The sequence below is a fragment of the Panthera uncia genome (assembly GCF_023721935.1).
Source record: "Panthera uncia isolate 11264 chromosome C1 unlocalized genomic scaffold, Puncia_PCG_1.0 HiC_scaffold_3, whole genome shotgun sequence".
NCBI classification, from domain to species: domain Eukaryota; kingdom Metazoa; phylum Chordata; class Mammalia; order Carnivora; family Felidae; genus Panthera; species Panthera uncia.
In genome coordinates this window covers 54,608,185-54,621,071 of record NW_026057584.1, presented here as the reverse complement: position 1 = coordinate 54,621,071, position 12,887 = coordinate 54,608,185, and the positions used below count along the sequence as shown (strand labels likewise).

The window sequence follows — 12,887 nt, the reverse complement described above, 5'->3', positions numbered from 1 at the left end:
ATGAGTACACAAAGGCATACATAATTCTGTTATTTTACCTCCATGAAACTTTAAAAGTAACTTTTACACCTGAGAAGCAGCACAGATGTTGGATTTGAACCTGTAGGACAGGGCATTGTATATGGTCTCTCTCCCTTTATAAATGACTTTATTTCACACAGCTATAATTTCACTATCATTCTATTTAATGTAGTATCCTGAACAACAAAATCAAATAGTATATAAGACTAAAGTAACTTCAGTACCCCAGGTTTACTATAATAATAAAATATTTGACTTCACTTGAGTCTATCCTTAATACATTACACTTTGACACTGTTACTAGTTTGATCTCTGGCCCCAGAATCTATGCACAGCTTATGTCAAACGTAGTGGGTGTTGGGTCCATTCAAATGTGAGTGGCAGAATATGACCCTTGTATTCCAGCTAGAATCACCATATTTCATTAAGTCAATATACCACAGATTGTTAGATGCACTATCATTATGTGCATTACTAAAAAAGAAAAACAAAAACTTCGGTCAATTAAATTGACAGTGCTTCCGAGTTGTTAAATGTAGGGGGAAATGTGCATCTTAGAATCAATGAAACATGGTACGTATGGACAGGTAAGCAAAAAATTGGCTTAAGGCACATAGTACATGATTAAAATCCCAATTGTAGTATTTACCATCCTTCCTGTCTACAACATTTCACATACACAAAATAAATATTCTGGGGTATTTATTGAGATAAAACTTCCAAGAGTATTCCTGAATTCGAGTTCCCTGAGACTTGGCAAAATTTGTACATGAAGATACTCTTCATAGAATTGTTTATATCTCTTTTTAGCTATCCAGTAAATGTAAATTGTTGTAATTTTGGACATAATTTGGTAATATTTCTTAAAGCCTTAAAAAGATTTTATCTTTGACCCTTTGGCCTGTGGCTGAGGAAGTAATGCTGAATGTAGAAAACCATTATGCATATAAACATTCAGGGCAGCATTACTTATTCTAGTAAAAATCAGTAATACCATAAGTATCTAATAATAGAAAATGATCACAACCATTAAAGTCATATTTGTGAAGAGTTTGCAACATAAAATAAATGTTTATATGCAAAGAATGAGTGGCAGGCACAGAAGTAAAGTATGCAACCATTAAATAATGTGGAAAATGTATAGGAAAAAGCTGGAAAGAAATATACCGCGCTACCAACAGTTGGTTGATTGGGTAATGAGGTATGAATTTAAATATATATATATTTTACTTTTTGCATTTTCCAAATGTACTGTAATAGCATGTACTAAAATTAAAAACACAAGGTAATTTTAAAGAGATTCCCAGGATTTGGTTCTTGATAGCTCTAGCTTTGACAGTTCCTGTACCGATTTTCTCACTCCTTTTGAACTAGTTCTGCTTTTATCCAAAGGATTTAAGTCCCTGATGATTCCATCTTGCCATATGTTTCATATCCTTCTCCAGCCATCAGGCTTCCATGTTTCCTTCCCAGAACTCACAGTTCTGTTCAGTAAAATGTATATGCCAGAGTCTCACCCAGTCGAAGGTAATTCTTACCCACTGTCTGCCAGGGTGGATGATGGTAGTTAATAGTCAACTCAGTAGGGATTTGGACACTCCGTCAGTTCTGGCTCAGGACTTCAAGATGGTCACTTCCTTTATAGATTAGGATGGAATGGTGTGTTTTTTGGATATATTCAGCTTGAATGTATGAAGGACATGAGGTCTGGGGAAATGAGAATACTTTATAGAGAGTTTTTGTGTAGTCCAAGCTCAGTAACCAAAACAAATGGTGAGAATAAGCATACAACCTGCCTGGTGAAGAATCCAAGGACAGTTCCTATGCCTTGGGGTGCTTCCTCCCTGGTAGGCCTTTGGTCCCACGTGCCCCTGATAGAGCAATGTTATCACTAACTAGTCTCCTTAGCTTTTCTTGCTCATTGGCTGGTATGAGTAGCTGATGATCCACCTCCTTTTTCCTTGCTTCTGCCCTGTTCATGATCCTTGGGTACATTCTGAACGTTGTTTCTGCCATCATCTGGGCTCTTCTATGGTAGTTATCACTAATAGTGTCATTTCACTGAAAATACCTATATTCCTCAGTGTTCCCAAGATTTCCATGATACCATTACAGAGAAAACAGTTGAGTTTCAGGGTGGCCCTAAGCACTGCCAGAGAGCACTGCACCCCAAAGCTCATGGCACTCAGCTGTAGCAAACTTCAGAAACAGTCTGTGTGATCAAGGCAAAAGGAGGAGCTGCCCAGGGAAGATGTGCAGAAATGGACTGTTTCACGCTTAGCTAGCTGTCTGCCTGCTTCCACCTTCTGCCGCTGGGGCTGCCAGAGTTGGAAGAGTATTTATGTTCATGCTTTCGGGGCTATATGACAACAACCTGCTTTCTACCACTGCATATGTATTATTAATAAAAACTTTCCTTTTGAACTTTTAGGTCACCCCCTATGGATATTGTGGCTACAAGTTACCTTGCGTGCCTTCACACACACCTGTAGGCAGAATTACATTTAATGAACATTGGATGAGATAAGAGCTTAAGTGAGAATTTAACAAAATATCCAGAGCAAACAATAGTGCAAGTTGTGTTATAAATGGCAAGCCTGTATTGAAAACTCCTCCTCTGAGGAAAACCGTTATTTTCCCCTGCCATTGAATTTTGTGCTGTTGTGTTGTCCAGCGACAACAAAAGGTGCCGTCACTTTGGAGAAACCCTCTGCAGAGATTTGTCTGAAACCATCAGGTCAAGACTATGATTCTGCAGTTAAAACCATCAAAGAGCCCATCACAAGCCTTCCTACTTACAAGACAGTAAAATATATCTGATTCCAAATATTTCAATAAACAAGACAACTTTCGATATACTTGTGGGCAAAGATATAATGAAAGAACAAATAAGCATAGGTGAAGTGGTCACAAAGGATAGAAGTAATGAGGTTTGTTTTTTTATTTTGTTTTCAAATACCAAGTGTCAGAGACCTTGCTCTAGGAAAAATGATCCTGAGCACTTTTGCAGAATGTAAAGAAGTTAGGACTCTTCCTTTAAAGTACATAGTTTATTTACTATAAAAGCGATCACATTTTATCTAACTAACACATCCCTGTTTTAGGAACTAGACACATATTTCCTTCCATCTGTAAACGTAACAATTGTAAGATCTGTACCCACCTTTAATCCATCAATACTTGGCAGCCCACCAGGCCAGGTGTGTTATATTTTACACATATTTTACAAGCTGGTTATAAAGACTTTAAACAAAAGCCAAAAGCTGTAAGTGAACAATTTTCTCCTCAAAAAGCCAAAGTCAGGTTGAAGGGAGAGAGGAAAGGCTGTTCTATGCTCCATGGGCAGAGACTGTGTACCACTCAATGCAAGTCAAGTTTAGCCACTTTGTAATTTATCCTGGTTGTTTTAATGGATACAGAGTTAGAATTATATTATGTTTGTATATGTGTTGGTTTGCTACATCCATACACTCCATATGAAGAAAGCGGTAGTCTGTTCCCTGGGGAAGATGCCTTCACAAGTCTGACATTTATCTTCCAGCTCGTAAGGCATCCACCTCCATCTTCTAATTGCTGATTTTAATGCGAAGCAAAGGAACTGGCCAGCATTTCGCTGGGCTTTGTTCTCCCATGCCCTGATCCTTGATGTAATTCCAGTTAGCTACATCTGTCTTATGTATATAGAACATGTTCCCATGCATTGATGTGATGACAGTACCTTTGTCCACAGGGCACCTGTAGGGAGACCATGCTTATGTAAAGCTATTCTCTTCCTGCCACACGTACTAAATTGTTGTGCCAGGTAGTGTTTTACTGATGCAGACTCTGGGTATGTTGAAAGTCGTGTGATGCTGATAACTTGGAGTTTGTTTCCTTCCGGTGATGTCTTCTTTATTATGCTTGTCAAGGTCTACACTGCTCAATGAAGGCACCTTTGGGTCTGTACATGAGTTAGTTCTTCCATACTGTCATATGCATGTGCTCCTAGGAAATGAAAAGACAAGTATTTTTTTCACTGGAATAAAATATAATTCTATAAATTAAAGTCAGGTCATTGTTCCTTCCATTTCCAAATAATTTTTAGGATAACTATCTGGCTCTGAGACAAGTTCCAAACTTTAGAAACTAGAACAAAAAAAAAAAATGGAAAGAATCCATAGTTTTTATCCCAGGCTGTAAAACATAATATATATGTGGTGGTAGATTGGGTTTGGATGTAATGGGCCTGACTCCAAAGGGGAGATAATTCCATGAATCATTTTTTTTTTTTTTTTATGAAATCTGTGAACTCTTTAACCCACTAACCTACTAAGCAGCAGTATTATTTTACCAAAAAAAAAAAAAAAAAAAAAAAGAATACCTTAATTCTGAGCCATTCATTTCCTTCTTAACAGTAGGATCTGACCTATGATGACTCCACAAATTATAGCTAAGAACATCCTAGACTTTGTTGTCTAATGTGTATTTGTGTGCTTGTTCTGCTTTATGCTTGCTTATTAACTTGAAATTACATGTGTAATTTTTGTTATTTTAAGGCACTCAACCAGAATGCTGAACTAAGAAGTCGGTTGAACAGAATACATTCAGAATCTATTATTTGTGATCAGGTTGTCAGTGTAAATATTATTCCTAGCCCTGATGAGGTAAGACTCATTTTTAATAGATGTCGAGTACTTATTTTATGGCATCTAATTCTACTGTATATTTGGGGGTGGGGGGTTCTTTTTTACAGTTCTTACAATGTTAAGAAGATTCTCTGCATAAGTATTTGTGTTGTTGACAGTCCAGTGTTCTTTAGAGTGAGGGATGTCCATAAGCTCAATATAATTTCTTCTTGGTGATCAGTGTCTATTTTTTATTTATATCTATGTTCATCTGATGCTACTGAATATTTAGTTTGTATATCTACTCCAGCTTGTGAATTTCCTGTGTCTGTCGCAGTCTTCATTTGAAATGTTCATTATCATCAAATGACCCATGAAATGTTGGGGAAAAAACATTTTTAGCTGAGAGGGTGCTAAATGCAAGTTTTCTTAAGGTTTATTTTGAAAGCCCTGTCTTAGGAAAGAAATCACCTAACCTTGCTACAATAATACTAATGATGCTATTGCAGTTACTAAAAGTGATGATGATAATTAATAATTAGTTGCTAACAGAGGTCAAGTGAATGAATGCTTACTGTGCGGTAGGCATTGTGCTAACAACTTAACGTGTGTTATTTCATTTGACCCTCCCAATGACCTCTGAGGTGGGTGCTATTATTATTCCATTTTTCAGTAGAATTTTTGAGGTATTAGTAAAAGGATAGAAAAACATTCAGTATTTGGGCTAGACTTAGTATATAATTCTGCTTATAACCCTTTATAAAATTATGATTTTATAACCATGAGACTTTATACTTTTCAACAGTAATATTAGAGCCTTATATACAGTAATATATGTAACAGGGTAAGGGTTTTAACTAATGTGAAGGTCATATTTACAGAAGCACATTTTACTAAACATCTATAGGTGCCAGGATTCTATCATCTAATTGCTTGGGATATGCCATCCCAAGACAGCTTCTCTTTTTTTAATGTTTATTTTTGTATTTTGAGAGGGAGAGAGAAAGAGTGAGAGTTAGTGGGGGGAGGAGCAGAGACACATACAGAGAGAATCCCAAGCCAGCTCCATGCTGTCAGCACAGAGCCCAACATGGGACTCGATCTCATGAACTGAGAGATCGTGACCTGAACTGAAACCAAGAGTTGGATGCTTACCCAACTGAGACACCCAGACACCCCAAGACAACTTCTTTTTGACTTAAATTTCCCACCCTATGTCCACTCACCTTCATGCTGATATCACATGATATCTGGTGATACTCAGGCTCACTCACCTGCTCAGAATCCAAAATTATTTCCAAAACTTGATCATTCAAAAATTGTTAAATCTTAGTTTGAATCTTAGTCTTAGTTTGAATCTTTCCAACCTGAAATGTGTACTATTTTACACGCACACGCGCACACACACAGACACACACACACACAGTTTGACTTACTGAATAAAAATGTAATTTGACATAGGTTTAATACTCTAGTCCTCTTATCTCATTGGTCAAAATCCATGATCAAATTGGAAAATGACTTCTATATTCTGTATCAAAAATTAGTTTTATATATTGTTTTCTTAGCATATCTAGAGGCTTCTACAAATATGTCTTGAGATTTAGTATACTGGTTAGAATATGGCTAGTAACAACAGATCTAGGTATATGAGAATGAACCTGTCTGCACAATCAAATCGGGGTATTGATAGGGGTTCAAGCTGTTAAACTCCACTTAATATCCATTGAGCATAGATCTGAAATCGAGTCACAGTACCAACACCTTTCAACTATGCCTTTCAGATTCTTTAGACATATTAGAAGAAAACTTATGCAATGGTCATTACTGAGTTGCAAGTGAAAATTACTTGTGGTCACCACTCTTTTAACATATGGTGTGAATTTCTCTAGAAATCTGGCCTGGCACATAATGGTCTAATTTCAACAAATAGGTTTTCTTTCAAGGGAAAAACAATAACAGCAAGTGCTTCTCTCCTCTGTAGGCTGGTGAACAAATCCATGTCAGTCTCCCCCTGTCACAGCAGGTAGCCAACGAAAGCCGCCTGTCCATGTCAGAGTCTGTCTCCGAGTTCTTTGATGCCCAGGAGGTGCTGCTCTCTGCAAGTTCGTCAGAGAATGAGGTAAGGTTTTTTGATGTGTCAACTCCAACTGCTTCTGATAATGAGTTTGGGTTAAAGAAAGTAAGACTATGGGACTTTTTTTTTTTTACATCATAATAAGATTCTCAAATTGTAGGAAAGCCAAAACATGTAAACTACATTGGTTCCCATTTACTTAATACTTTGGGGTGCTAAGTTATTACTTACTAAATTGGATGAATAAAAGGAAAGAATCTAGCATTTATTCAGACGCTCCTGTACAGTTTGTATTTCGGGGTAAGCAAATAGTTGATGGCAATTGTTTTTGTAGAAGGAAACTAGTTAAATGTAGAAAGAATGAGAGAATATGAATATCACCATTTATACACCTGTGTGTGTGCGTGCATGTGTGTGCACACACATACACACACACATACATCTTTGCCAGAGACATGAATTTGAGCTTCTTTATTATTATTATTTTAATGTTTAGTTATTATTGAGAGAGAGAGAGACAGAGCATGAGCAGGGGAGGGGCAGAGAAAGAGGGAGACACAGAATCCAAAGCAGGCTCCAGGCTCTGAGCTGTCAGCACAGAGCCTGACACGGGGCTCAAACTCACAAACTGCAAGATCATGACCTGAGCTGAAGTCGGACGCTTAACTGACTGAGCCACCCAGACATCCCAGATTTGAGCTTCTTTAGAAGGAGAATGTCTAACATGAAAAGATGCTCAATATCGCTCATCATCAGGGCAATACAAATCAAAACCACATTGAGATACCACCTCACACCTGTCAGAGTGACTAAAATTAACAACTCAGACAACAACAGATGTTGGCGAGGATGTGGAGAAATGGGAACCCTCTTGCACTGTTGGTGGGAATGCAAACTGGTGCAGCCACTCTGGAAAACAGTGTGGAGGTTCCTCAAAAAATTAAAAATAGAATTACCTTATGACCCAGCAATTGCACTACTAGGAATTTATCCAAAGGATACAAGAGTGCTGATTCATAGGAGCACATGTACCCCAATGTTTATGGCAGCACTACAACAATAGCCCAGTTATGGAAAGAGTCCACATGTCCATCAACTGATGAATGGATAAAGATGTGGTTTATATATACAATGGAATACTACTTGGCAATGAAAAAGAATAAAATCTTGCCATTTGCAACAACATGGATGGAACTGGAGGGTATTATGCTAAGTTAAATAAGTCAGAGCAAGACAGATATCATATATTTTTATTCATATGTGGAATTTGAGAAACTTAACAGAAGACCATGGGAGAAGGGAAAGGGAAAAAAATAGTTTCAAACAGAGAGGGAGGCAAACCATAAGAGACTCTTAAATACAGAGAACAAACAGGGTTAATGGGGGGTGAGCAGGAGGGAGGGAAAAATGGGTGGGCTTTGAGGAGGGCACTTGGTTGGGAGGAACACTGAGTGTTGCATGTAAGTGATGAATCATGGGAGTCTACCCTTGAAGCCAAGAGCACACTGTATACACTATTTGTTAGCTAACTTGATAATAAGTTATATTTTAAAAAGAAGGATAGGGGCACTTGGGTGGCTCAGTCGGTTAAGCGTCCGACTTCAGCTCAGGTCATGATCTCACGGTCCGTGAATTCAAGCCCCACGTCGGGCTCTGTGCTGACTGCTCAGAACCTGGAGCCTGTTTCAGATTCTGTGACTCCCTCTCTCTCTGCCCCTCCCCCACTCATGCTCTGTCTGTCTCTGTCTCGCAAAAATGAATAAATGTTAAAAAAAATAAAAAAAAAAAAAGAAGAAGAAGGTTAATGTCTAGAATATATAGTTGGGTAATTATGGGTTTTGGAGGTTACCACTGGCTAACATAAAAACTTTTTTGTTGTTTTGTTTTTTACTGAGGTATAATTTACATACAGCCTTATTTAGTTTCAGGTGTACAACATAAGAATCGATTTTTGTATGTATTGCAAAATGCTCACCCCAGTCCGTCTAGTTAACATCTGTCACCATGCATAGTTACAGAATTTTTTTTTCTTGTGATGAGAACTTGTAAAATCCACTCTCTTAGCAACAATCAGATATGCAGCACAGTGTTATTAACTATAGTTGACATGCTGTACGTTACATCCCCAGGACTTACTTATTTTATAATTGGAAGTTTGTACCCATAAAGGTTTTTTGGATTGTTCTTCATGCTCCTAAGTCTTGGAAACAGAGTTTTCCTTAATCATGTTGCAGAAATTGATCCTTTAACTGAAATTTAGAAATTTAGTTAAGCATACTTTGAATTTTCTTTTTTTCCCTCTTTTTGTCTCTCTTTCTTTTGTCTTTCTTTTCCTTCCTTCTTTCCTTCCTTCCTTCCTTTGAATCTTTCTTTCGGCATGGGAGAAGCAGCCAAAGCTCTTTCCCACACAGTTGATTAAAACTTTTGTCATTTGAGGTTGCAGATTTGGTACTGCATTTTTACAAAAAGGAAGTGAAATAGTTGCTAAATAACAAATAGTTGATAAATGTTATTTCCATATGCATAGAAAATAGATTGGAAGGAAACATCCTGACAATTAGTTGTAGTTGTTTTTGGATGTTTGAAATTATGAGCAATTTTAGAAACAAAAATAAGTGGAGAAGAGAAAGAAATAATGAACACATCTCACTTTTATAGTGGGGGAGAGGTAAAATAGAATTCTTGTATTGGGTACTGAATTTGTTACCACACCAAGCCATGCACCTGCCTCTCAGATTGCTAGTCATATGTTAACAGATTCACAGGGACTCCCATGTACAAGCCGGAGTACTAGTTTAATTATTCATAATGATAATTGATCAGATGCTATCAGATGGGCAGAATAATCATGCTTGCTGATTTATGTCTCTTTCCCTAAGGCCAACCCACATGGGAAGCCTAACTCTAGTCAGCACATTGCTTGGTGAGCAAGGAACCGGAGCAGGAAAAGTGATTTGAAGGAACCAAAGGCTGGGAGGGCTGCAATGTAATAGCCTCCCGCACAGCTTTGTCTCGGTTATCGGGCTACTCTGCCACATGGACGGGGTATTTGCGCATCTCCACACCCCCCAGGGACCACCATGCTGGAGGCATGCTACCAGCATTTTCTTTTCTGAGTCTCTCTTTTCTGACCTCCCGTTGCTGACCACCCTTCATCCGTCATCAGTCAGGTTACAGTCAAACTTGGCTCCATGTTATCTGAGCTCTGACCCATCATCCGATGACTTTGTAGCTTATCCCTCTGTAAGCAACCTAATTTCCCTATTTTCAAGTTCTTGGAGGCACACTGACTGGGTGTCCAAGTGCCACTTGTCACAGACACTGACAATACAGAAATGAAGAGGATGTGAAGCAGGTTATTTATGTCACAAGCCAAAGCAGCATGGTGGTACCGGCTCTGGGGGAAGAGTGAACCTAGTGGCAGAGGGAAGGATGGGGGCACACGGAGATGATGCATTTACTTTGAGGCATTATGTATTTATCAGACCTCTCAGTGGAGTTATCTGGCCAGCATTTGGGTATTCAAATCTAAAGCTCAAAGAGAGGGGTGCCTGTGTGAGTCAGTTAAGCATCCAACTTTTGATTTTTGGCTCAGGTCATGATCTCACGGTTCATGAGTTTGAGCCCTGCATTGGGCTCCGTGCTAAGCATGGAGCCTGCTTGGGATTCTCTGTCCCTTTCTCTCTGCCCCTCCCCTGCTCTCATATGCATTTGTTCTCTCTCTCTCTCTCTCTCTCTCTCTTTCTCTCTCTCTCTGTCTCAAAAACATTTAAAAAACAAAAATAAATAAATAAAGCTCAGAGAGAGAACAGGTCTGAAGAGAGAGCAAGAGTCAACTCAGGATCCACATAACCAGCTGCCTGTGAGACATTGTCACCTGCGTGTGCCACACAACCTCTCAGCATGTCCAAAAATGGAGTAATCAACAAACCCCTTACACACACACATATCCCAAGTGGGGAGAATCCTGCCCGTACTTCTCATATTGCTTATCTAAGTGCTCTTCTACCCAAGTGTTCACATCAAATACCTGGGTATTGGCCTTCACCCCATCTGCCCTACTAGGACTCACCACATTGATTTCCTCCTTGGCTCTGTAACATCTGTCACCTAAATACTACCAAATCCATACATTTTCCTACAGCTTCACTGCCACTACTCCGATTCAACCCTCCATCATCTCCCCACTGGATTACCTGATCAATCCCCATTACTGCTTTTCCTGCCTTCTTTCTTGCCCCTCTAATCCATTTTCCACTGGACAGCCTGATTAATCTTTCTGAAATGGAAATCTGATCATGTCCCTATTCTCCAGGGTCCTTAACATAACTATCTAAACTCCTTAGTTATCACACAAAGACTTTATAATCTGCTCTCTCTTCTCAGCTGCAGCCTTTTGTAATTTCTATTCTTCTGGGGCCTTTCAGGGGCCAAATATTTGCTAACTGAATGAAGGAATGCTTATAGCACTTTAACACATGGTTAATTTGAGAAACATCTGGGCATTAGCTGTCTTACATTAACATTTTCCATGAGTGGGAAAAAAATCTGTTTTGTGTGATATCTACCAATGCGCTTCATTTAACGAATGTTCAGCTCCTTAAAAAAAATGCTCTTCTTGCTCCCAGAATGATCTACGTCCTTTCCTCTACTATTAACTTGTTTCCACAATACTATATGCCTGGTCACGTATAGAAAAAAATATATATATATTTCCTGAATTCTTTTGAATCCCTAAGCTCTTAAAGAGAAATATTTGTCCCCAGGACTTCTTGACCATTGGGAAGAAAATGAATGTATATTGATTGTTTTATTATAATACTGCAGAGCCTTAACTTTATATACAAGATAATGTACATGGACCACAGCCAGACTGCCCAGCCTTAGCTATTCCTCACACATATGAGAATGTAGGTCTTACTCAGGGCCCACTGTCATTGTAGAATTGTTTTACATTCTACATGGACCATTCATTCTAGAAGGAAATGGGTATTGGACCATTTTTATCATGGATTAGCTTGGGAGGGATTAGAAATTCAAGAGAAATGGGCTGTTTATAGCTTTTTGTAGGATAAACATGAATGTTATCTTAACAAATGTTCAAACAGTACATAAGCATGCAACACGAATTTGGCTTAAGAAGGCATTTGTCTCCTCTAACATAATTAGGTGTGATTAGCTTTTTAAAGAGAAATCATGTGGAAGACTTTGATTTACTCTTTTTTTTTTTTTTCTATCAAGCTTAGGAAGGTGGCTTTCATGTGCCATGATGATTTAACCATCAGCTCTTTTACAGTCAATAAGAACTGGAAACCAGTTGCAGTGGGAAAATGTGAATCAGGAAAAGACTTTACTTTTAATTTTCCATCTTTATAGACTTGCTCAGTGTGCAAAGCAAAACCATCATTCTTCATTTATATATACAGTAGTTCTATCATTGTTATCCATAAATATATTAATCCTCCTCAACTTTAATTTTTAAAACATCAGCAAGAAAGCCTGAAACCTTAAAGGCAAAGACTGATTGATTTTATTATCTACAAATTTAAAACTTTTACATGGCAAAAAAAGAGCTAAAACCACATTAAAAAATAAATTTCAAACTTGCCAAATGCACTCTATATGACAAACTAAAAAATGTGTGAAAGAAAACAAGTTTACAGATTAAAAATAGAACTACCCTATGACCCAGCAATTGCACTACTAGGTATTTATCCAAGGGATACAGGTGTGCTGTTTTAAAGGGACACATGCACCCCAATGTTTATAGCAGCACTATCAACAATAGCCAAAGTATGGAAAGAGCCCAAATGTCCATTGATGGATGAATGGATAAAGAGGATGTGGTGTGTATATATATATATACAATGGAGTATTACTCGGCAATCAAAAAGAATGAAATCTTGCCATTTGCAACTACGTGGATGGAACTGGAGGTTATTAGGCTAAGTGAAATTAGTCAGAGAAAGACAAATATATGACTTCACTCATATGAGGACTTTAAGAGACAAAACAGATGAATATAAGGGAAGGGAAGCAAAAATAATACAAAAACAGGGAGGGGAGAAAGCATAAGAGACTCATAAATATGAAGAACAAACAGAAGGTTACTGGAGGGGGTGTGGGAGGGGGGATGGGCTAAATGGGTAAGGGGCATTAAGGAATCTACTCCTGAAATCATTGTT

At 38.2% G+C, this 12,887-nt stretch overlaps 1 protein-coding gene across 5 annotated transcripts in view; it reads left to right on the top strand.

Moving 5' to 3' along the window:
- The window catches only part of OSBPL6 (oxysterol binding protein like 6), a 213,226-nt gene that overhangs the window by 183,544 nt on the left and 16,795 nt on the right, over positions 1–12,887 (top strand). For all 5 annotated transcript variants that reach the window (XM_049615956.1, XM_049615958.1, XM_049615955.1 and 2 more), the window contains 2 exons: positions 4,557–4,664; positions 6,610–6,747. In XM_049615956.1, the coding sequence (XP_049471913.1) occupies positions 4,557–4,664; positions 6,610–6,747 (246 nt within the window). The remainder of the gene's footprint in view (positions 1–4,556; positions 4,665–6,609; positions 6,748–12,887) is intronic.